At 40.6% G+C, this 25,813-nt stretch overlaps 1 protein-coding gene across 4 annotated transcripts in view; it reads right to left on the bottom strand.

Annotated features, from left to right (window-relative positions):
- The window catches only part of DHX35 (DEAH-box helicase 35), a 63,085-nt gene extending 42,842 nt beyond the window's left edge, over positions 1-20,243 (bottom strand). For 2 of the 4 annotated variants that reach the window (XM_074347271.1, XM_074347272.1), the window contains exons 1-4: positions 20,089-20,243; positions 13,120-13,253; positions 9,136-9,228; positions 2,766-2,843 (exon numbers count right to left, since the gene is read on the bottom strand). In XM_074347271.1, the coding sequence (XP_074203372.1) occupies positions 2,766-2,843; positions 9,136-9,228; positions 13,120-13,253; positions 20,089-20,128 (345 nt within the window). In that variant the 5' untranslated portion in view covers positions 20,129-20,243. The remainder of the gene's footprint in view (positions 1-2,765; positions 2,844-9,135; positions 9,229-13,119; positions 13,254-20,088) is intronic. The other 2 variants (XM_074347273.1, XM_074347274.1) reach the window with 2 other exon arrangements.
- Between the last annotated feature and the right edge of the window lie 5,570 nt (positions 20,244-25,813).

The raw sequence follows: 25,813 nt of genomic DNA, 5'->3' as shown, positions 1-25,813 counted from the left end.
AAGCCAGAAAGACAAAGAAAAATACCATATGAGATCACTCATATGTGGAATCTTAAAAAACAAAAACAAAAACAAAAACAAACAAACAAACAAAAACAAAGCGTAAATACAGGACAGAAATAGACTCACAGACAGAGAATACAGACTTGTGGTTACCAGGGGGGTGGAGGGTGGGAAGGGATAGACTGGGATTTCAAAACTGTAGAATAGACTACACTGTATAGCACAGGGAAATATACACAAAATGTTATGATAACTCACAGAGAAAAAAATGTGACAATGAGTGTGTATATGTCCATAAATAACTGAAAAATTGTGCTGAACACTGGAATTTGACACAACATTGTAAAATCATTATAAATCAATAAAAAATGTTAAAAAAAAAAAAAGAAATTCAGCTGCAAAGAAATCACAGGATGGACCTAGAGATTATCATACTAAGTGAAGTAAGTCAGATAGAGAAAGACAAATATCATAAGATTTCACTTATATGTGGAATCTAAAGAAGCGACACAAATGAACTTATTTACAAAACAGAAACAGACTCACAGACCAAGAAAACAAACTTAGAGTTACCAGAAGAGAAAGGAGGGGGAGGGATAAATTAGGAGTTCTGGATTTGCAGACACATACTACTATATACAAAATAGATAGACCACAAGGACATACTGTATAGCACAGGGGACGATATTCAATATCTTATAATAACCTATAATGAAAAAGAATAGAAATTATATATATATGTATAACTGAAACACTATGCTGTACACCCGAAACTAACACAACATTGTAATTTAAGAAAAAAAAAAAGAAAGAAGCTCACAAGCTTAAGCTAAAAACAAGTTAAGGAAGAGACACAAAGTCAAAGGAGAGTCAAAGAGAAAGAAGGTCTCAAATGTATAGGTCAGAAACCTACAAATCTCACAGCCTGGACGTGAAAGAAACTACAGAGAAGCTCTTCCCAAATGTGAGAACAATTTCCCAAATTTATACAATGCGACAAATGCCAGTTACAAAGATAAAGGAACTTCTCTACAGTATCGATAATAAAAAGTAAATCTGAATCAGCCATGCCAGAGAAACACTAAAATACTGCTCTACTCTGTAGGAAAATAAAAGAAAATTGTTGTCAAATGACGAGGTGATCAGTGGGGTTAAAAAAAGATTTACAGTAATGTGTCAGGCAGTTAATTTTAAAAAACACTATGCTATTTTTCTGGAGTTTAATGTTTATGGTATTATCAGTTTTTAAAATTTGAAATGTATTGTAGTATCTCCTCCCATTCTAAATCGTCACTTCTCTATCTAATAAAGAAAAAAAATTCAAAGAAGTGATTATGAGACCAAGGTAGAGACATAAAGGAATCAAAAGAGAATACGTTTGGCTAAAAACAATCCTGAAGATTGTGGACAGGCTTGAAGAACTATCACAAAACAAACGAGAAAAGAGCCGATGATTTCAGAGATGCTGATAAATACTGAAAGGAGACAAAGGAGATCTAGTATACACTTAATTGATGCTCTTAGAAAAGACAATAAAATAAATGGAACAGAAAAGTATGCCAAGATATAATAGACAAAAACCTGCCTGATATAAAGATATTTGAACCTAAAAATTAAAGTTATTCCACATTTAAGAAAAAAATGAGTTAGAACAATCAGCATCAAGACATATCCTGGCGCAAAGATAATCTTACAAGCATTCAAGCAGAAAAAGCAAGCCAAGAAGGCAGAGGGAAAACCCCACTGGACCTCAGACTTCTAAACAGCGATGCTCCAGGCCAAAAGGCAGTGTCTGCACAGCAACTAGGGAAAGGGAGTGTGAACCAAGAATTTCATATCAACAACGACCACAGTCAGACATTCTCAGGTATAAACAGCGATGCTCCAGGCCAAAAGGCAGTGTCTGCACAGCAACTAGGGAAAGGGAGTGTGAACCAAGAATTTCATATCAACAACGACCACAGTCAGACATTCTCAGGTATGTAAAATTTAGCCAATCAAGAAATAAAGTGAAATGAGCAATTCAAGGTTGGCAAAACCATGGAAAATAATTAGTGATTGTTAAATTAGAAATAAACACGTGTGCAAGTTACAGTTACAGAAAAGAACCTATCTTTATAAATCTTAACATTAAAATTCCAGTACTGCATTTATCACAAATGGAGGGAAGAAAGGGGGAAAGCTTAAGTGTGCGACTCTTCTTTTGTAATAGGCAACTACTTATTACAAAGCTTCAAAGACAAAAAACAGCTTAAAGCTTTTTTAGTATTTTTCTTAACTTTCAAACTTTAATAAATTCTCCTGTGATGAACAAATGTTTATCCAAAGTTCAGTAACTACTCCTATTTCACTGAAGTTTCCTCTTTTGTTAAATTCAACAAAAAGCAAATATATGGCTACGAACACACTTTTAGAAAATTATTTCTATCCATCCAGCCATTCATCTTTATGTGAACATAAAAGAGAAGCTTGACGTAATGTTCACAAATGTTCACATTGCTTCTGCTAGATGGTGAGATATGGGGGTTTTTTAAATTACTTTTTTTGTTTTGACTTCTTCTGTACTTTATTACTACATAAAAATTTACTATGTACAGGTATCAATTTTACAAATAATCAGATCATAGTTCTTTTTTAAACTGAAGAATTAAATTCTTAAGAAGCAACGTCATATTCATTTGGAGCTTTTAGAAAACAAGAAAAAAATAAGTCACTGAAATAGAAGACGCAGACGGAGCCTTTACAACAAAAGAGAAACTCACGGTCACAGCAGCCACTCTTCGAGGCTGGGTCACTCCCACCACTCTTCCTTCGGCTGTCCAGCCAGCTTCTGCAAGGTACTACAAATAAAAGCACGTCTGAGTACATAGCTGATACCACTTCTCCAGAATCAGTCTCCCCCAAGATGACCCTGGATTGTGTTACAATCACTGAGAAAGGAAATAGCAGGTGGCTCTTGTCCCAGCAGACATTTTAAAAATTATTTTGCAGATGAGGGATGTGAGATTTGGAAATGTTACGTAATTTGCTTAAGTTCACAGCAGAGGTGATAATTAGATGAACCAAGGCACAAATTCAACATTCTGACTCCCCGGTCTTAAACTTCCCCATACTACAGCTGCCCCAAGGAAGGAAAAACCACCCTTGGGTCACTCAGAACAGTGCTAAATCTGTAGAACAAAGAATTTTAAAGTACACACAGAGACAGTTCCATATAAATATCAACCATATAAAACATTTTAGTCAGATTAAATAATCAGATTTTATACACCTGTATATATGCCATTAGATTATATTACTAAATGTAAAATTTGACTATATGTATTTATCTGATTTATTTACGTATTTATTTGCCATATGTATTTCTTATGTATTTATTTGATTATATGCATTTTTTAAATCCAAAATGGATAACAGTGGTTATCAGAGTTACGTATTTTTGTAATGTCTAAATTCTTTTACAACAAATATATTATTACTTCTATAATAGAAAAAGATTTAAAATGCTATTGTATGTATCTGATCATTTGTCCAAAAGAAATAAAGGAAGAGCAAACTGGAAACTAAAGAGAATGGTTGCCCATGAAGGATGGGGAGGAAAGGGGTGGAAAAGGCGAGAAATAGAACCAGGGCAGCAGGGATGCAGAGGGAGGTGCAATTCCCTGACCTCAGACTCACAGAAACACAGCCACGTTTCACACACTCTTCAAGTACCCAAACAAATAAACAAAACCAACCAGGATGTGGAGGGAAACCAAAAGGAGATGCAAACACTAACAATGACCCTTTCTGTATTACAAATGAATAACATGATCACACTGAAGGGGATGGAGAAAAGAACGAACGTAAGTAACTGGAAAACAGTATTTTGACTGGATGCTGTAAGGCCCAAAACAAAAAGAACTCTACCTACCTAAATCCTATACTCCAGTTAGTAAATGTTAGGGGCATGGGTTAGCAAATCTGAAGCTCTTTTAGTTGAGTAGCTAGAATTTAACAGTAAATAAATACATTGTATATAATAAGGATGGAGTTTCTCATTGCTGAAGAGTTACAAACAAGGAGAGACTAAATTAAGCCCTATGGTGTTGGACTGGAATCAACCAATCATCAGCATAAATTCATGTTTTTTAATATATTTACAGATTGATACAGACATATAAGTGTTTTTATATGTGCAGGTTAGTATTCATATACAATACATATATATATCTATATTTCCTATGTCTGCCCACCGAGACTCATAGCAATGACACCTTAATAGCAATGCACACACTAACGCCCAAATCTTCACTTTTAAATACCCTTCTCCAATAAAAGGAACCACGGCTCCTTGGAGAAGTGGTTGATCCCAAGGCCAGTGCAGGAAAAATATAAGACAAGCCTGAGACATTATGTGTTACTAGAAAGTAAGGAAGTATTCAAAAAAAAGGATGGAGGCTTTTAGAAAGAACGCAGGAAGGAGCTCCTAACGACCAAAGCTGGACCATTTTGAGCAACAAAGTAAATGACAGTATCGAATTTTAACTGATACAACAAAGTAAATATCCATGAATCCATTCTGATAAACAGAAGTAATTGAATGAATAAGTAAATGAGGGAGAAAGGACAGTTCTTCCTCACAGAAGATTCCATTTAATAACTGTAGAATGAAAAAGGAATAGAGAAAATCATCATTCGGCAAACACCTGAGTAGCTGCTGCAGACAAGATCCACTGAGGGAGGCTAAAATTAGTTGGCGACAGTTTGAAAAAGAACAGAATATTTGCAGTCTAAAAATATCTCCTCCAAGAGATTTGTCACCCACAAAGGCAAAGACAGTTACCTTCATAGGTGAAACCTGGCACCTTAACAAAGTGATCAATTCAACCTCATCAGTGACAAGACTTCAACACCTCAACCCCCTTGATATGACACACCAAGAAGGATGCATCATTTCTGTGGGATTCTTACCAAAGATGCATAAGCTCATTCTAATAATGAGAAAACATCATACAAACCCAATCTGAGGTACTCTGTATAAAGTAAATGCCCAGGACTCTTCAAAAATGTCAAGGTCATAAAAGACGAAGGAAAGACTGAGGAACTCTCACAGACCAGGGGAGACTAGGGAGAAGCAACAATTAAATGCAATGCAGGACCCTGGATCTTGGACCTGAGAGAGAACATTGGTGGGAGAACTGATGAGCTTCATGTAAGGGCCAGAGTCCAGTTCCTAGTATTGCACCAGCGTTCATGTCCTGCTCTTCATTATTGCAATAGGAGAAGTGGTGTAAGGGGTATAAGGGAATTTTGTACTATTTCTGCAACTTTCCTGTTAGTCTTAAATTAGCTAGAAATAATTATCTTAAAAATGACTGTAAGGAACAAAATGTTTTAGATAATGTAGGTTTTCTTGTTGCAAAAAAGTGTCAAGTTTCTCTTTCTCACCTTGAATACATACACAAAATACTACCAACCACCCCAATCAACACAAATGCAGAAACAGAACTACAGGAATAATAGCTAAAACTCACCAAGTACATCACTAAGTGCCAGAAACTGTTTTGCATGCACAACCCTGTTTAATTCTCACAACAAATCTAATGCAGAACAGCATCGTCAACAATTTAGAGATGAGGAAACAAAGAGGTCATCTGACTTGTCCAAGGACACAGATAAAAATCTAAGAGCTGGGATTCAAGCTCAGCAAACCAAAGCCACATAACTGGGACACAGTTCTACCAACCAAATTAGAAATCACACACACTAGTAGTAAATCTCCTAGTTGTAGTGTTATGGGAAAGAAAAGTAATTTCCACAATAAGAGACTTGTCCACGAAGGCAGACTCTCAATACACTGGAGATTCGGACTTCTGCCTGCTCATGATTGCCGACAGGTGGAAATTTAAAGCTGCTGCAAGAGCAGGTATGGTGCTGACATCAAGAGGCAGAGGATGTCACAAAGGGAAATTGCTGAATTCCATCTCAATTCTCCCCATTCTTTTCAAGGGTCACCACATCTGGTCTTCTCGTCAAAGACTGGGATTAGGAAGAACTTCACCAAACACAGTACTAATAAAAACCGTAGTACAGAACCTGTTTTCGTGGTCCATTGTTCTGACAGAGCGCTAGGGAAAAATATCATCTAGGTTCCACGTATAGTTGTGAAATTCCAAGGCTGCTGTCGGATGCGACGGCACGCTGTACTTTTCCAAGGAAAGATATTATATAAATCTAGCAAAACACTTTGTTAACAAAAACCTGCTTCATTTTCTTGCCATGACCTTCAGTTCCTCAGCCTTTCCAGTTTCCCTAGGCTGTAACTCACGTTCAGCTCCACAAGAAGTTGGAAACTGTGACTGATCTCAGAGAAGTGGAACTGAACAGTAGGGGGAAAGATGAATAATCCTTCTACAGGAGAGGGAGCAGATACTTGAACCAATAATATAATCCATCACAATAATCCAGTCATTTTCACCAGTAAAGCTTAGGAGATACACTTTTTACCACTTATTCCCTGTGCTTTTTGCATTTTGTACCGTGAACGTATTTCCTATTCAGAAACACAATGCTTATCAAAAAAATCATAGTTCCTTAAAAATAATTAAACTCAAATACATACGCCCTTTGACCCAGCAACTCCATAACTATATTTATTCTATAAGTATACCCATATGTGTGCAAAGTGAGATACTTGCAAACTAACTCACTGCATCATTGTGATAACACAAAACTGGAAACAACCTAAATGTCTATCAACTGGGAACTGGTAAAATCAATCATGTAGAATCTGTGCAACTAAAAAAAGAATGATGCATGAAGTGGGGAAAAAAAAAACCCAAACAAGGTACATAAAGCATGTACAGAGATTTACAGATACCACTTGTATTTTAAAGGGAAAGGAATAGGTGTGTGTGTGTGTGTGTGTGTGTGTGTGTGTGTACGCATTTCTCTGTAAAACCAATTAAAATCTCTGAGAAATTAATAAAAGCAATTGTATTTGCATAAAAGAATTAGGTATCAGAAGACAGGGCAGAAGGGAAATCTTTCTCTTTTTATCTCCTTTTGTGTCTTTTGAATTTTAAACCATATGAATCTGCTAAATTTCCCCTGCAAAATTAAAAATATTAAAAGAAAGCTTAAAATTAAAGCCAAAAATACTGCCCGTGTTTGCTGCCACATTGCCCAGGTCGGACCCTCAGGCCCCACCCGCCCTCTCCTCTTCAGAAAATCCTTTCCCTGGAACTCAGCCCCTCAGCAGGTCTTCTCTGCTCCCTGGCAGCTATGCCTCGCTGGGGGAAATGATCAGACTGTTGTGCTGTATCGCATTATTGATCCAAATATCTGCTATGCATCCCTGTGGGAGGGCAATATGCTCTGCCACCTTGTTGCTATCAGGCCCGGCCATGTAATTTGATTTGACCAACAAATGTGAGAAGTGTCACTTCCAGCCAGAAGTTTTAAGAGACAGCTCATGACTCCGTCATCTACTACAAGACCCACAAGCCCCAGGCAGGAGCTGCGGCGTCAGCCTAGGTCCCAGTGATCACGTGGAGCAGACCTTACCTTCGGTCATCAACCCAAGAAGACCACAGAGTATGAGGAAGAAAGAAACCTTTGTGTTTTTAAGCCACGGAGATTTTCAGGTTCTTTGTTATCATAACATAGTTTATCCTAAGCTGACTAAATAACCATACAGACTAATTCCAAAACAAACTAAAATCATCTCATCTCACATGGCCTTTGACCTCTGCTCTATATAACCCCACCTCACTTCTCTCTACAGTGTCCTCATCTGTAAAATGAAGAGAACTAGAGTCTGCCTCACAAAATCGCTGATTGATATGTGTCAAGTGATCACTTTATGTGCACTTATTATAATTATTACTTAGTTACTTGGTTTGTTATTGTTGTTATTATTATTATTACTCAGTAATGCAACAAGACCTTTCTCCTGTGTCTCTCTGCAAGAAGTAAATTGCCAGGGTCTTGATACCACCTGCACATATGTTCTCCCTCCAGGTCACCATCTCCTCTGCTGTCCTTTCTCCACCAAGTCATTCCCTTGTGTCTACCTTACCCTCGCTGCACATCAGATCACCTGAGGAAATTTTATGAAATGCCTCTGTCTGGGCCCCATCCTAAACTCACTATTGTGTTGGGCAAAAGCAGCTTTATTTTTTTCTTTATGAGTTCAAAAACAGACAGAACTAATCTACAGTGTTAGAAGCCAAAAGAAGAGTTACCCTTGTATTTTGTAGGGGCAGGAAGAAAGGGCTGGAGACCAGAAGGGGAAACAGGGGTCTTCCAGGGTTCTGGTGATGTTCTGTTCTGTTTCTTGATCTGGGTGCTGGTAACACAGGTGTATTCACTTGTGAAGGTTTATCAAGCTGAACAATTACGATGTAAGTACTTTCTGGTATGTATTTTCTGATACTTCAGTAAGAATCTATACTAACAAAGGAAAGAAAAATCCACAAGGACACTTATCCCTGACCACTTAAGTATTATTCTTTATCCTCCAAGTCGAGGCTCTCAAGACCCTGTGACTTCACCCTGTCTTTCCACTCTTGATCCTATCTGTCCACTCTGTTGAGCCCAAACACTTCTCCACCCCAACATCTCTGACCACAATATTCACTAGATGAGAACATCTTCCCAGCCAGCTCCCACTGATTGTTCAATGTCATTTCTTTCACAAGGCCTTTCCTGATCCCTCTTTCCACTTCTATCCACACCAGTTATGATTTTGCCTTGTAAGAGAGGGTTCTTCCATTGCACTGTATAATTCTATAAGTCAATTTTTATTTACAACTCAAGTAGTATTCACCTTACTCCTCCTCTTCAACCACAATTATTTGAGGACAAAAACTATGCGTTACACCTCTTCAAATGAGCCCCCATTATTCCTTTAAAAGTATGGCCAGTCTGTTATTATTCTAGAATTATAATAAACTGAAGATGACTGTACTTCACTACTAATGAAAGAAATTATACAGCCCAAAAGTTTAATCAAAAACATCCAGTTGGGTGGAATATTTCCTCTCTGAGAGATCTTAAAAATGCAAAAAATAACCAAGAAGAGTTTTCAAGTTACAAAATCTGTCCAATCAAATCTAAGTACAAAGACACGTTTAAATATATACTCACTTGTGGAATCTGAGTGCTTTTCCCACATCCTGTTTCTCCAACAATCACCACTGTTTGATAGTTTTCTATCAAGTATAATATATGATTCCTAAGCTGAAAAAAATATAACCATACATTGTAAATAGCCACACATTTTCTCAAAAGACCTAAACAAAGATATTCAAACATCATGAAATGAGCTGTCAGCCAAAGGAAAGTAAATTTTAAAAAGAACCATCAAAATCTATCTCCGATATATATCAAAATATGTCTCAGGTACTGCTGGTGTCAGTATAAGGTGATACAGCTGCAGCTCAGGGTTGTAACTTACCCAAATATATAAAGCACATACCCTTTGATTCGAGCTTTCCACTGATAAGAAACTACTACAGACATCCTAACACACGGGAATAAAGACGTACATACAGGCATACTCACTGCAGTATCGTTCATAAGAACAAAAATTCAAACAGCCTAAATGTTCATCAACAGGGGAGTGGTTCAACAGTTATGAAACACTCCAATGATGGAATACTGCACAGCTGTTAAAAGAATAAATGGCCACCTGTATTGACATGGAATGGTCAATGAGGTCTGCTATGGTAAGAAAGCAAGGCACTGGATAGCGTGAATGATACACTACTGTTTGTGTTTTTAAAGAAAGGGTAAATACATACATGCTTCTTTATGTATAAGCTCATTTGGGAAAAACAAAACAAGAAACTGGGAACTGTACTGTCTCCAGGGAGTGGAAGAAAGTGGCTGGGAAGCCACGGTGTGAAGGAGATCCTCTGAATTTTGTACAATATGCATGTATTACCTAATTTAAATTTTTTTTCATTTACTAACTTGTGAAAACAAACAAAAAGAATATGCTTTCACCTCTACCTCTAAAGCCAAGTTCACGATAAAGCACCCATAGGTTACATCTCTATTTCAATTGGGCCTTCCTTTACCCATTCAATATGAGCAGAATCGCTGGTCTGGCCACTGAAAAGTCACAGATAATTCCAACGTCCTGTGTACTTAGCTTCAGAATGTATTTCTGGTCCCACATTTGACTACAGACAGCCCTGATGATCAAGAAAGTCATGACGGTATTCCACAAATTCCTGGTTTGGAATGAAGCAAAACCCCACCAAATTCCCCAACTCTGATCACTGCTCAGCTCATCTGATCCCACACCAACAATGGGTCTGGTGAAGACCGGGAGAGCCAGGGTGCTGACTTACTGACAAAAGAACATATTGGCTGTTTGAGGTTTTGAATTTGGCATTATTTGGAAGCGAAATATGTAGTTCTCAACTTTTAGTGTAAGAAAATCTCTTGGGATATCTGTTAAAAATGAAGATTTCTAGCCCTACCCTCAGGGTTTCTGATTCAGCAGGGCTAGGGTGGGGCCAGGAATCTGCACTTCAACAGGCACCCAAAGGACATTCTGCTGCAGGTGATCTAATGACTAGATGCTTTCCTATTGACTGCTTGGACCCTGTGCTTTGTTTTGGGTAGGGTAAGGGGAAACGTTTGGGTTCTCTGCAGATATTCCGTAAAATGATAGATCCATCCACTGGATGGATGGATGGACAGGTGAGTGGGTGGTCAAGGAAAACTTGAAAGACAATTTGAATATGGATAGAAAGAGACACACATGGCATCCCAGGAAAGGGAAATAACGTAAGTCAAGGAAAGAAGACGAAAATAAGCAAACCATACGGGCTTTATTCAAGGGTCCTATAAAAAGCCCACAGAAGGCTCATAGGTTTGGTTTGGAAATGAATAACAAGAGGTGTAGTCAGGGCTTCACTGCAAAAGACTTAAATGTAGAGCTAGAGTCTGGACTTTACCTGAAGGCAGTATATGCTGTGTTCTGAGAAAACAGGGCAGCTCTGATTGATTTAAACATGAAGAAACTGAAGGCATTAATTCATCCTTCATCTGCAAAATGTGAAGCACTGCAAATGGAGACTCCAACGTGTGACATTCGAGAGATGACAAAAAGATGTGCAGTTTGAAGCCCGGGAGAATGACGGTACCCTGGACAGGCGCAGGCAGGGAAATCAAGGAGGGCTGGTGCAGAGGACCAGACTGAGCCTCAAAGAGGCTGAGTTTAAGGGAGTAAGAGGACAGCTTTGTACAGCAGTGGCCAGGGCCCAAAAAGAACACCAGCCTGTGGGAGGGAGCCTAAGGGAAGCCCACCTTGAAATGCACTGAGGAAAAGCAGGTGAGCCTTACATTTACTGCTGCTTTGGTTTCAACTCCTTTTTTTAAATGGAGGTACTGGGGATTGAATCCAGGACCTCATGCACGCTAAGCATGCACTCTCCCACTGAGCCATAACCACCTGCTTCAGCTTCTATTTGAAAGCTATTTAGTTTCAGTGGGGAAGAGGGTGGTGAATAGGTAACTTTTTATCCTTTTTTATCTTTAACATCTTGAGATCATAACTACGTTTAAACTCTGCTTTGATTTTTATCAATAACTTATATACCTCTTCTTAACATTTTATTTTCATCAATATGTTAACTTCTTGCTGCCTTTTCTTTTTCATCTGTTTATATTATATTTTTTAAGTACAGTTGGAGGATGAAGAACAGTCACGAAAACTAAATACTCAATAAACAATAATTATCCTTGTACCTGAACATTTACTACATGTCTTGCTAAATGCTCTCTGTGGACTATCTCATCTGGTCCTCATAACCACCCTATGAGGCAGGATCATTAGTCCCATATTATAGATAAGGAAACAGAAGCTCAGACAGTGAAGTAAGGTCACACAGCACATAAATGACGAAGCCTGGGGTTGAACTTTGAAGTCTAGCTCCAGATTCCAGATACTTCATCACAGCTCAAACTGTGTCCTTCAATGCTGAACCTATAATCTTATCTCCTGAGGCTCAAACTGGTTTACATTTACACATAACGGATGAGGTTAATCACCTGCAGAAGAAACCCAGAGACTGTCGGTACATGAGTGATGGAAACCTTGGGGGCCACGTACATCTCTAGTCAAGGTGACTGGGCTAAATGAAGAAGGTGGCTGTTTCATATTTATTTGGAGAAAGAACATAGTAATAGAAGAGGAGTTATTAGCATAGTCTAGACAAAGAAACTCCCCACGTATAAGAACCTGACAGCTTTCGCCCAACACTGTCCAGGGGAAAGAGAGAGAGAGATGTGGGTGCTGGTGGCCACACCTACTCAGGTCATTCTAGAGGCATCATATGAGGCAGGGAGAGTTCATCACCCTTCATCAGGGGCTATAAGAAATAAATATCTTTCAACTAGACCTAAGTCACCTTTGGCTCTGGGCCTACTTCCTGATTACAGTCTGGCTTCCCATGTGGACTTGTAACAGGGAGAGAGTGTACCATGGACTGTGTCCACCTGTCCCTGAGAACTATGGCTCACTGCAAATGAACAGATTCTGAATTCCAGTTTACACTTGGGTCCCTTGTGAGATGAGTATGCATCCATTTCAGGAGACTAATAAAATCAAGTGTCGGGATGTGCACAAGTTATGTAATAACCACACCAAAATCCCGACATTATCCCAGTGGGAGTTAACCTCTTCAACAGAAACAACCTCAGATTTCTAATTAAACTTGTGAAAAGAAGTATGCCTTTAAAAAGAAAGCAAAAATTGGCCATATGCTGGTAATTTGTTGAAGACGGATACATAAAAGTGCACAGTGCCGTTTTCTCTACTTTTTCTGTATGTTTGAACTTGTCCATAATTGAAAGCAGAGAGGGGAAAAGGATGCCATTCCAGTTTTTCCAATCTGTAAGATTAACCGGAAAAAAAAAAATCTTATGGACTTTACAGATTTTTGAGGTTAACTAATACACATATTTTGTAGAGTTGATTCCTTCAGATAAGGGTATTCCTGAGCTCACTGTGTTCTAAAGTATTAAGAGTAAGAGGACATTGTTTGCTCCAGTGTCAAGGATAAAGCTACTGCAGGCTGCTCTGGGCCGACGGCTGGACATGCTTATTCAGTGTACCTTGAACACTGGCAGCTTCTGCCTCTGCTGCTCTATAGAGAGGGCAGCGTAAGGATTGTAAACAACAGTGGTCGCAGAGTTTTCAGCTAGACTCTGTCTCTCTTCAGAGATGCTGACGCCTGGTCCCTCTGTACCTGTAACAGAAATGGGGTTTTTTTTCAGATTCTCTGATACAGTGAGCAGAAAAGTGTGCAAAAGTTACAAAGACAAAGATATACAACAGCAGCAATGCATTTTATCTCCAACTAAGAGGTATTAAACTGTAGGCTCAGGAAGGCATCTAGAAAAGTATCCATGAGAACACAGATAAGCCTCACTGCAGCGCCAAGAACAAAGGCGATGTGGGTCCCCTTGGGCTCCAAACTGGCCACACACAACCGTACATGACAGAGGACAATGCTTTGAGTTTGGATTTCATGTCAGGATTATAACCAAACTCTGTATAAAAGTGACAAAGACCCAGTGGGAATTAGCTGAGGCAAACGATGAATCCTGCTACCGCAGAATGGCAGCACGGCTCAGGGACCACAGGCACAGGGACTCTCAGGCTGCCTGGCTGTTCTCTGTCTGCACCTCTCGACAGGCTCCTTGCAGTCCCTTGGGATGGCTTCTCTACCAGAGCCTGGATCAAGGCTGCGGCCAGTGCCAGAGCTCAGGCTCACAGTTCCTCCACCAATCATTCATTCACCACCACCCCCACCCCACCCCCACCCCCCGCAAGGATGGAAGCATGAGAGAGCAGTGAGCACTACAGAGGCAGGCCCCACCCTCGGAGAGCAGACTTGCTTCTTTTACTCTTCCTCCCAGAAGAACATAACTTAGTGCACGAAGTGGTAATGGAGAAAATTACAGACCTGGGAGAGGGACCAGGGGTCACAGGTGTCTGTGGTCTGCCTGGGGAGTGGAGAAGGCTCTTTCTCTCCCAGCTTAGGTCCAAAGCCCAGCCTGATCCAATCAACCACAGCCCTGGGGGGTAGTACCATAAGTGGCAGCCCCTACTGGAATCACAAAATTGGAGTGGTTGGGTGGGAAGTGCCGGTCCAAGAAACCACTGAGCTAAGCAGATTAAACACCAGGTACCCATGATGGCTTCTTGGTAAGAACAACAACAAACCGGGGCTCCAGTTGGTGAAGAAAGGGGAAGCCATATCCCACCATGAAAAGCTGTTAAAAGTACCATGGATTTTTAGCATGAAAAGAAAAATGTCTTAGGCTCAATTTTTATGATCAGCCTCCACAACCTTTCACGCCAAATTGTTTGTGGAGCCCAGGACAGAAGGCAGAGTAATAAGTAAATGATACAGTGTTCAAAATTCAACTCAACATAGGGAAGATATCTCTACAAGTTAGAGCTGTTCAGCACTGACGTATGCTGCCTTTGTGAATCAATAAAAACCCTCTCTACAAGTTCAGAGCCTTCTGTTAGGGGTGCTGCAGGGATAATCCCCCAAACTATCATTTCCCAAGTTTTCTGTACCCAGAATCTGTGACGCTGAAATCTGTCACAGTATAGCAGCTTTGTGATAAGAGTATTTAGCCCAATGATTTATGTTTACATTTTGGAGGGTCCCAGATCCCTTCAACAATCTAATAAAAGCTATGAACTCCACCTCCTGAAAAATACATCAGAACGTAATTTATCAGAACACAAAATGCTGGAGGTCCATAGGCCCCCTAGAGCGACATGCAGAATCACTCCCATAGACCTCTGATCCCTTTGCCATTTGTTTCTAGGAACATAGTTGTGTTCCAGAGGTCCAAGATTGCCAAAAATCAGGTAAGTGGGGCACTGCTGTAATGTTTTTGCCAAAATGCTGACCTTCCTTTCAATGAGATAAAAGATAGAACAGGACCTGGAACAAAGCCTGGGCTCAAAGAGGCAGGTTTCCTTTCCTTTCTCCCCTTACCACCGCTACATCTTATTAACTCCTTGTAATCTTCACTCGAGAAAACTTCAGCAAAGAATACCCTATCCTCATCAGCTCCGTTTTTGTCCCTCCTTTTCAAAAGGTTTTAAACCTTTACAGCACGTCTAGAGTATTTTTACATTGCTCCTGCAAGGTCTCTTACTTCCTCCCACACCAAGGTTTAATCCACGCAGGTGTCTTCCTGACTACCCCACCCTCCTTGTCCCTAACCCACTGCCAAGTCCACCTCAGTATAATTGAGTTATGAGATCTTTTACAGGAACAGCTGCTGCCGATCAATGAGGAGCATGTCTCCTCCTTACAAAAGACTCCATTCAGCCACACCAGGGCTGCTTCCTCGCTACACGTACATCCCACGGCCCAACCTGGCTGCCAGTGGTTTGTTTTTCCCTTGGGAACATTCTCAATGCTTAAGCGAGTAACAAATTTGTAAATCCTGCAAACCACAAAGACCTTCATTTCTCCATCTATAAAGCAAGGCTGATAACAGCACCCCCAACCCCACCCCATTCCAGCATTCCCTCTAACCCAGTTTTTCGGTTTGAGGGAGGTAACCCATTAATGGGCTGTGACATTCATGTAGTGGGTCATGACCAGCACTTTTTAATAATGACCTAGAACTAGAATAGAAAGTATCAGAGTGCATCCCAAAAAGCAACACTGTTTTTGTACACTTTTCAGTTGTGTCTGTGTGCATGCAAACGCAGGTGTGCACACATGCTGGATTACAACACAGTATATTCTGTATACCCATGCTGGATCACAATACATTTCTTCCTGTATATCAGGTCAAAAACTCTTCTAAGCTGTTGCTATAAAGTGTCTGCCAGGTGCATAGTCAAATATTTATTTATCATTAAATATTTGTTGAATGAATGAAAGAAAATGGCCAGGCCTTTCTGATCTACTTGAACTGGCAAATTAAATCAAACTTTTTTCTACAAAAATCTCAGGCAGCTCATACAAAGAGATCACAAACTAGTTACTTGAGGTCCCCAAACATACCATCGTTAGAATTTTTGAAATAGTTCATTTAAAACATAAAAATTTCCCATTCTGGACATTAGGCTTAGAGAAAAAAAAAATCTGAGCCCATATGACAACCATTAGGTGGAACCAAGTTACAGCTTCCTGCTTTAGATAGCATATGGATGCTCGGGTGTAACCTCCACTGTATACATCTCTCAGTCTTGCACACTCTAGTTTGTGCACACACAGTTCCCACCACTCCATATTACTTCCACCCAGCAGCTTCACTTATTCAGATTGCCTGAAAGGCCCCTACAGCTATCTGAGCTTGTAAATCCCAGCCTATAGGGTATGTTCATCTAGTCTTATATCCACCCTCAATCAGCTTCCTGACCTTCACCACGTATTTCCCGCATCCTATTTTCAAACCTAAAGGAAACTTCAAGTTTCCTCATCTGTAAAATGAGATCACTACCTCCATCACACAGATATAGTGACTGCTTAGTAAGATGATGTAAGGAAAAGTGACTAACAAAGTCAGGGCTCAGGAAGTGTGCACTAAATCCATTCCCATCTCAGTTAGCGATAACACAGTTTACCTAGACCAGTGGTTCCCAAACTTTGATGCATGCTCAAATCACCAGGGGATCTTTAAAAAAATACTGATGCCTGGTTCCTAGCCCTCCATGTTTCTGATTTATTGCCATGGGGTATGACTAAACAGCAGGAGTTTTAAAAGCTTCCCAAGTGATTCAACTACACAGCAAAATTTGAGAACCACTCTGGGTCAGATAGTCACCAAACCCAGAAACCTCAGTTATTACTGACTCTACCTTCCCACACATTTGCCTCTAAAATGTCTCTCCCCTCTGCTCACATGTCAGAATTGAGGCTTTCAATATCCCTTCTCTTAAAGGTGTCCCTGACTCTACTTTCTTCCCCCAAACTTTCTGCACACCACTGCCAGAGTTATCTTCCAAAAATACCTGATCGTGTCATCCCCTGCTTAAACAGTGAAATTCAAATACTTTATTTTCTTGTTTGTTTGGTTTGGGGGGGGGTTAATGTTTTTTATTGATTCATAATCATTTTACAATGTTGTGTCAAATTCCAGTGTAGAGCACAATTTTTCAGTTACACATGAACATATATATATTCATTGTCACATTTTTTTCTCTGTGAGCTACCGTAAGTTCTTGTATATATTTTCCTGTGCTATCCAGTAGAATCTTGTTTATCTATTCTACATTTTGAAATTCCAGTCTATCCCTTCCCACCCTCCGCCCCCTTGGCAACCACAAGTTTGTATATGTCTATGAGTCTGTTTCTGTTTTGATTCATGGTTTTTTTTTTTTTTTTTTTAGATTCCACATATGAGCGATCTCATATGGTATTTTTCTTTCTCTTTCTGGCTTATTTCACTTAGAATGACATTCTCCAGGAGCTTCCATGTTGCTGCAAATGGCGTTATGTTGTTGGTTTTTATGGCTGAATAGTATTCCGTTGTATAAATATACCACATCTTCTTTATCCAGTCATCTGTTGATGGACACTTAGGCTGTTTCCATGTCTTGGCTATTGTAAATAGTGCTGCTATGAACACTGGGGTGCAGATATCATTTTGAATTTTTTGACAGCAGCACCCCAAAAAATTCAAATACTTTAACTTGCATTGAGACTTCTTACAATGAGGCATCTACCTATCTTTCTAGCTTCATCTCCTGCCGTGCCCCCAAATATAGCCTACCACTTAACACCACATACTCCTCAATTATTTGGGTGCGTTGGACATTGCTGAGACACCGTCCCAATCTGCCTGTTCAAGCTACTCCCTTTGCTGAGAGCGCCATTCTCCTACCACTCCGCAGAACAAAGCCTGATTTGTGCTTCAATAGTCACTTCAAAAACATCACTATCTTAAAAAAAGAATGAAATAATGCTGTTTGCAGCAACATGGATGGACCTAGAGATTATCATACTAAGTCAGACAGAGAAATACAAATATCATATATCATTTATATGCAGAATCTAAATAACACAGATGAACTTATTTACAAAACAGAAACAGACTCAAAGACCTAGAAAACAAACTTACAGTTACCAAAAGAGAAAGGAGGGGAGGGACAAATTAGGAGTTTGGGATTTGCAGATACTAACTACTATATATAAAATAGATAAACAACAGGTCCCACTGTACAGCCCAAGGAACAATATTCAATATCCTACAACAACCTGTAATGAAAAAGAATCTGAAAAAGAATATGTATATGTATAACTGAATCACTATGCTGTGAACCAGAAACCAACACACTGTAAATCAACTATACTTCAACAAAAAAAATAAAAATCACTATCTTTATCAAGTATTTCTTATCCACACATTCAACCTTTCCCTCTCTTCTATACTTCCATGTAATTATAATAGTTAATATGTATCTAGTGCTAAGAGCTTGACATGTATTCTCATTTAATCCTCAAAACAATCCTTTGGGTAGGTGTTACGCCCAATTTACCAATGGGATAACTGATTTTCCTAAATTACCAAGTTAGTAAATACAGTCAGTAACGTCTCTACAGTCTGACCCTTGTGGAGCTCATCTTCTTTACCACCACCTTTTTCTGCCTCATTTTAAAATCTCTTCAAAAAGATACCCAACCTCTTATTATAATTGGGGAAAAGAGTATAAATCTTAAGAGCAGAGCAGGGCCCTGGTCATCCACATCTGTCTCCTGACCACAAGGTTAGGTGTTCAGTAAGTACAGCTTCAATGAATGAACTAAATAATGGAATAGCACTGTTAGAATAAGCCCATGTTCTTTACCCAAGAGTATCCTGGTCTGATTTTCAGCAATTCATTCAGGCCTTTATTGTACTTAACACTTTGACCCGTTATCAAAGGTTTCAGGAAATAAAATAGAGGGTATCTCATTACTTAATGGGATCTTAGTTTTGGCTACAAATAAAACTCAAGATGAATAATTGGCTGATGACTTGAAATGCTGAATCATAAAATTGTTGTTAAATAACAAATCACAGATTTTGAAAAAGAATTAACACATCCCTCGCTTGGGTTTGCCTTCAGCATCACTTATCCTCTTAGTCAGAATTTCAGGGAACCACCCTAAAATTCCCTTCAAAAGCTTCCCTTACATTACCTTCTGTCTTATTTCATTTTTGCTGCAATATACTTTGCACATCCAGACGTGCAAAGGTGCCAGTGGTGCAAAAAAACAAGTTGGTAACTGTTAAGAAACTTTTGTTTTTCATGAGAAACTGATGGAAGGGGAGGAAAGGCCAGGCATGTAAACATTCAATAAAATCCTGACTAATGAGTAAATCCAAACAAAACACGCAAAGCAATTTGTGGCTGAGACTGGTGCTGGCCTGCAAGCGGGAAAGTGGATGGCAGCTAACATGAAGGAGAGTGTTCACTTTCTGGCAGACACTTGGGATGGACAAGGATTACCCTAAAACAGAGTAAGATACTATCCCTTTTAATAAGCACTTAGACGGTAGGTCAAACAACGCACCGTGCCCGTCGTTTCAGCCCCAGGACAGGTGTTACCATTTTGCCCATTTCACAGGTCAGGAGGCAGGCTAAGAAGATTAAATGACTTGCCCAAAGGAACTCTGCTACTACATGGCAGAACCGAGAATTCAAAACCAGGCAGTCCGATTTCAAAACATGAACTCCGGAACCCGGAAGAGCACCACCTGTCCGGCCCCAGCGTAGCCCCAGGGCGGTAACAGGACACGCGTGGGCGCTTTAGCGTTTCCCCATCTCGTGGGTTGGGCAAGACAGGCATCAAGAGTTAGGAAAAGAGGCCAGGGGAGGCTGAGAGACTGAAACGAGGTCACACAGAGTTTCTGCCCAGGCGGGAAGCAGACCCCCGAATCCCTCGGGACCACTGTGGGTGCCTGAGCCTCCGAACCCACCAGCACCGAGACGGCGGTGGCCAGCCCACAGAGGTCAGGCCTACGCGCAGGCCCGCAGGCCCCAGGACGCCAGCCGCGGGGCTAAGACCAAAGTCAGGCCGTCGTATGTGTCCAGCGTTCCTTCAAGGGCCTTACCGGGTCTCCAGAACTTGACCTGTCCCACGGGCGCAGCCATGCTTGGGTGAAAGGTCACGAGGAAAGCTCCACCCCCTCCGTCGCGCACGAGCCCCTGGAGGGGCGGGGGGCGTGGCCCGCGAGGAGCCTGGGCGCAGGAGGTTTCGCGGTGTTGCAGCCACGCCCCCGTGACCACCGCCCCCTCCGAGCCACGTGACCTGCGTTCCAGCCCCGCCCCCGGGCGCATGTGACCCGCCCGGCTCGCCCGGCCATATTGAAAAGAAGGGCGCGTTTCTTCTCCTCTTAGGGTGGCGGTTCTGGTGCCGGCTGGCCTTCCTAGGAGCGTGGCGTGGCCCGCATGGCGCCCGCACACCTCCGGAAGGGCGAGCTTTGGGACGGGGCCGCTTGCACGAGGGCTTGCCGCGGTCAGAGGCAGGCGGTGGACAGGGGGCGTGCATGCCAAACTGACTGCTGTGTTACAAGCTGTCACAGCTGTTCTGTTTCTTTTAGTCACCTCTAGATTTTCAAATTGGAGGTTAATGAAAGTAACTTCCTCGTGGGTTTGCTGGTTCAGTAGGTATTTATTGGGCGCCTCCTGCGCCCAGGTACTGCAGTTTCAACCTCTTCACGGAGCTTCTATCCAAGCGGCGGCGGAGGGGCACGGGGGTGATAGTAAATGAATAAATGCTCGATAAAAAGCAGTGTTTATTATTAGTAAATAAGACAATGGAAACGGTATGGAAGTCTTCAGGTGCGTTGAGAGATGCTGAAAAGGCGGATGGGGAATGGGTTGAAACAAGAGACTTAGAAATGAGTAGATCTGTTAGACTAGGGTACTAGCCCAATGTTTTCTCCAGTTTGACTACTCATGATTCAAATACTTGTTAAAAATACAGATTCTAGACCCTAATCCAATCCCAAGTCAGAATCTCCAGGGGCATGACCTGGGAACCTGCATTTTAAGAAGCTCCACAGATGTTTCCAGCAGCTAGCTTGAGAAAGATTCTACTAATCCAAAGGAAAGCTGATGAGAGCTAATAAGCTCAAGTAGAAATGTTTAGTGGGTAGGCAACTAATTGGGAGGAAATGAGAGGCTTCAGAATCTATGCATTTTAGAGCTGGGAAGAAAATTCTGCGTTCTTTGAGAGAAATGGCATAGTCCTGAAAAGATGAAGGGCTTTGGAGACAAGGAGACATGATTTGGAATCCCAGCTTTGCCATTTCCTAGCTCCTAGCTGTCATCTAATCTTAGTTGTAAAACGAGGTTTAAAATTTTGGATTAAATGAAATAACATGTAAAGTAGGAACACAGTGTAAGACGTAATAGGCATTCAGTCAACTTTAGCTCTCAATAATTCAAACAGAACAAATCAACCGGGAGAAAAAATAAGAATTTACATACATACATTCATTTTCCAAATATCCCCTTCGATTATTTTCATAATAGCGAAAATAGGGTTCCATACATGATAATCTCTGTGTAGAATTCTCCATCCATCGTTTCAAATATCCTTCTAAGAGTCAGCTCTAAGAAGACACCTCTAAATTCCCTATCCAACTTAAGCATTCTCCCTCTGCAGACTCAGAACCTGTGTCCCCACTTTTGTGGTAACACTTACTTAGTTGAACTACCTAGTTAAGCTGCCTCCACTATTACACTGGGAACATCTTGAGGACAAGGAGCATGTCATATTCATATTACAGTCCAATAACAAAGTGCCTATTGAGTAATGACATATGTGAACACCATGCTTTATACTTAGCTTTATTTCTTAAAACAAGAAAGGATCAATGTCATAATTTTTGTCTGATTTTCACTAAGGACCCATGTATACAAAACAGGGTTTATACATAAATACAAGGGAAAATGAAATCACTGTCACTTTTTATGATTTCTTTTTTTTTATAAATTACTCTATCACTTACATGAAGAAGACTTCTTATTTACAAAGAGACAGTATAGTGGCTGTGCCCAAATCACTAGATCATAATCTTCAAGCTGGAGGAGACTTTAGTCAACATTTAGTCTAAATTCTTTGTTTCACAGAAGGAAAAAACTATGGTCCATGGAAGTTAAAAGGATTTGGTCAGAATCAATGAGCTAATTTAGTATCAGAACTGAAACTAGAATTTAAGCTTTCTGATTCCCAAACCATTTAGAGCTTAGCTCTCCTAGATAAGAATTAGTTCATCTGCCTCAGAAAGTTCTAAGTCCAGCTGTCTCTGATGGGTCGTTTTCCTTTCAAAGACTTCTATTAGAGACAATACCTAAGAAATTACTTGGATGTTGATGGTGTGGTTTTATTGCCGCAGACTAGGAATGGTCTCAATAGAGTATCTTATCTTTCCTAATTAACTGTTTTAAGAAAGAATGGCCTAAAATAACTACTCTAAAAATTAAAACACTATTTCTTGAAATAGCATCCGGAAGTTATTTAGTTCACTGCCAACAATTCCATGAAAGTTTGATCATTTTGTTACATAGGCATATATTTCACAACTTCCAAATGGTAATAGATACTCCACAAGATATTCCTCAAAATTTTCCATAGATACATTATAGAAGTTTGTCTTTGTTTATGGCGGTGGTTAACTGGTACTTTCTGCTTTGAAATATTTCCAGCCCAACCATCTTGGCCATGTTTAGCAGGCATAGGACTTAGGACTTTTATCTTTATACCAGTTAAGGCTTTTATGTAATAAGTAGTGGAAAACCCAATCCGTTGTCTCTTAAGCAGAAATGGCTCATATAATATAAAAAGTCCAAGAATAGTTCTGATTTGAGACACAGCTGCATTGGGACACATAGGACATAATCAGGGCTTGCTTCTGACCATAACATTCTGCATTCTACAGACCCAGCTGTCACATGCTACCTAGTGGCCATGTCAGCTCAGCCACCACATCCTCTAGGCATCAAGGCTCTTTCCAAAAAATTCCTAGCAAAAGTACCTGACTGGCTATATGTCCATCCCTGAATCACTCACTAGGGTCAGGGAATATTGGTGTACTGACTGGCTTAAACCTAGGTCACACACTCCATCCTAAGTCAGGTGTGGTCAGCGTCATCTGAACCACATGGACGGAGAACTGGAAACAGAATGGTTTCTCAGAAGGATTTCTGAGAGTGAGATTATCAGAGGTCGAATGAAGAAAAAATAATAGATCTCCATTATACCATGTATTCATGTGCTAGAACTTTCAGCTTCCTTAGAAAAATCCTGACTGCCCTTGGGTCTCCTCCGTGAAGCCAGGTTAGAAAGCACTATGCCCCAGCCTGAAATGAGGTAGTTCTTTACAGAATTGCCTTTCCTGAATTGTACTCCACTGGGATTTTCCACTGGGTCTAAGGTGCAGCCCTCTGCAACTTGTAACGCATGTAAACCTGTCCGGTTTGTTCACTCATATGCAAATGATCAGGTTCACCCAGGTATTAGCATAAGCAAGTGTTCACTTAGCTCCAAGGATATGGGTACAGAGGTGGAGAGAGAACCACTAGGAAAGAGACTCAGCTAGCTACTAGGGGAGTCCGTCATGTCAGCCTGAGGGACACTGTGCATCTGTGGAATTGGATGAACCGGGGGAGGGCCTCCTCAGGTCTGCCAGGTGCTTTCTGGATAGGATGACTGTATGCTTTATTGTTGAAACTGGGACACCGCAGAGAACGAAGGGTGGAATTCATAGGCATAAATTGGACCTCTGCCAGGCAAACTAGGGTATATTTCTAGGTGTCTGGTACCAGTGAACCTAGAATAACAATACTTATGTGAACATACTCAACCTAAGGTATATACTCCATGCTCATGAAATATGTCTGAATACATTCAGTTCATTTATAGCTTTAAACATCTGCCCTTGTGGAGCCCGGAGTTTGGGCACATCCCAGAACATCTGTCAAGGTGTTTATTATCATGATGGTATTCTCAGAACACTTTACAGTACCATTTTTATAAGAGGATCCCTGTGAGAAATTCTTACCTGATCTTAGTACCAAGAATTGTTCTTCCTGTTCCTGGATTTACTTTAATCTTATGGACATTGTGGATGGTAGATCTGACCAGGTTTCTTTCTGCCTCAGCTACTGAGAAGTTTAAAGTGTGTGCCTGCCCATAGGAAGTGTGTTGGTCACGGTGGCATGTACTGAGAGCCTCCTTCCCGACCCCTTTTTGTATCCTCACCTCAGGTTTCTTTCATGTAAATGTCCACGTGCACCATCTTGTATCCTAGGTTTTCTTGTTAGTTGCTTTAAGTGCTGTTAAGTAAAAGATAGATACTCCTCAACCCAACTGCCTGCAGAGGTAGGGTGGCTCCTTCAGCTTTTCAAGAGAATGTCGACCCTGCAATCTGATTGGATTGACCTTGAAATTGTACGGATCTTTAATTCAAGTAAGTCAGGGAGAAAATCATGAGACAGCTGAGTCTGAACACTATTTGATGATATTGAGAAATTTTTATCAAAGTTGTTTAGGTGTGATCAAAGCATTGTAGGTTTTTTTTAATCTTTTAGAGATATATAATTGAAATATTTACATTCAAATCTGACATTAGACAGATAAGGAGATATAATTCTCTCCCAGGGAGGGGCAACAAATATTTTTGAACCAAACAGTCTGCCATACCCAGCCTCCCCTCCGCTGGAAGTGGGGCCAGTAAGTCAGCATTTTAAACAAGGACCCCAGCTGACTCTGAAGCAGGTGGCCCTCAGATCTGACCTTGAGACCTTGAGAAACTCCATCCTATAATAATATTCTTTCCACACTCAAACGCCAGAAAAGCTTTGCTTACTCTAAGAGACCAGGCCATTTTCTTAGGATTCCATATACCTCTTGTTCTTATTTCTAATCTCTGGCAACACTTTCAGAGAACAATGGTTTTGCATCCTGTTCCACAAAAAGGACTCTGTAATCAGGTAAGTTTGTGGGAGGCCATGTACCTGCCCTCCTCTGAGAAAGTCACAGTGTAATAACCTCGTTCAAAAGTCTGAGTAGTCCTGCAATAAAGAATCCTGTTTAAATTTATTTGATGCATCATTTTCCAAACTAAACGGCAGAGCCTTTTTTAATGAATGCCTATTAATAGTTGCGTAGAACACATTGAATTGAAATTTCAAACCTACCTACATTTGTTAATGAGCTTAAGTTTTAATTAAGTTTTCAACTCACCATTGCATTAACTGCCATTTCTCAGGGCACATCCTCTAATGCCTCCATAGTTCCCATCAAGAAGCAGTCACATCAAACTGTACTGAACTGAGAATCTGAAAACCTGTCTTTAAATGCTTGTCTTGACATTTTTCAATCACGTGACCTTGAATATGCTACTTAATCTGAGCTTCAGTTCCTTCACTTGAAAATTGGGAATAACAGCTGTCCAACCACTGCATTGTTATGAGGGTCAAAGACAGCACAAAGGGAATTATCTAAGTCTAAGTGGATTCAAAGAACAGTATATTTATGTGAGGCTTGGGCCACAGTTGTTTACAGCCAGACATGAAACCAGCTGTCCGTTCTGCTTCCCAGCCCAGAATATGACACTAAGCCAGCCAGTAATCTGGTGACCGTAAGGGAATCCCAGTGCACACATGGAAACCTGCAGGCGTGCTCAGGATCTATGCCCATCAGAATCTGCGCATGTGGCAGACAACACCCTCCCCCCTCCCCTATTTTAGATCTTTTTTGCTCTTGTCGGTTCAGAAGGAGGAAACCATCACCTAACTCTCTTCCTTTTGTCTGTCCACAGAAAGGAG

This window comes from Camelus bactrianus, chromosome 19 (assembly GCF_048773025.1).
Source record: "Camelus bactrianus isolate YW-2024 breed Bactrian camel chromosome 19, ASM4877302v1, whole genome shotgun sequence".
Lineage (NCBI taxonomy): Eukaryota > Metazoa > Chordata > Mammalia > Artiodactyla > Camelidae > Camelus > Camelus bactrianus.
This window is presented reverse-complemented; position numbering and strand designations above follow the sequence as displayed.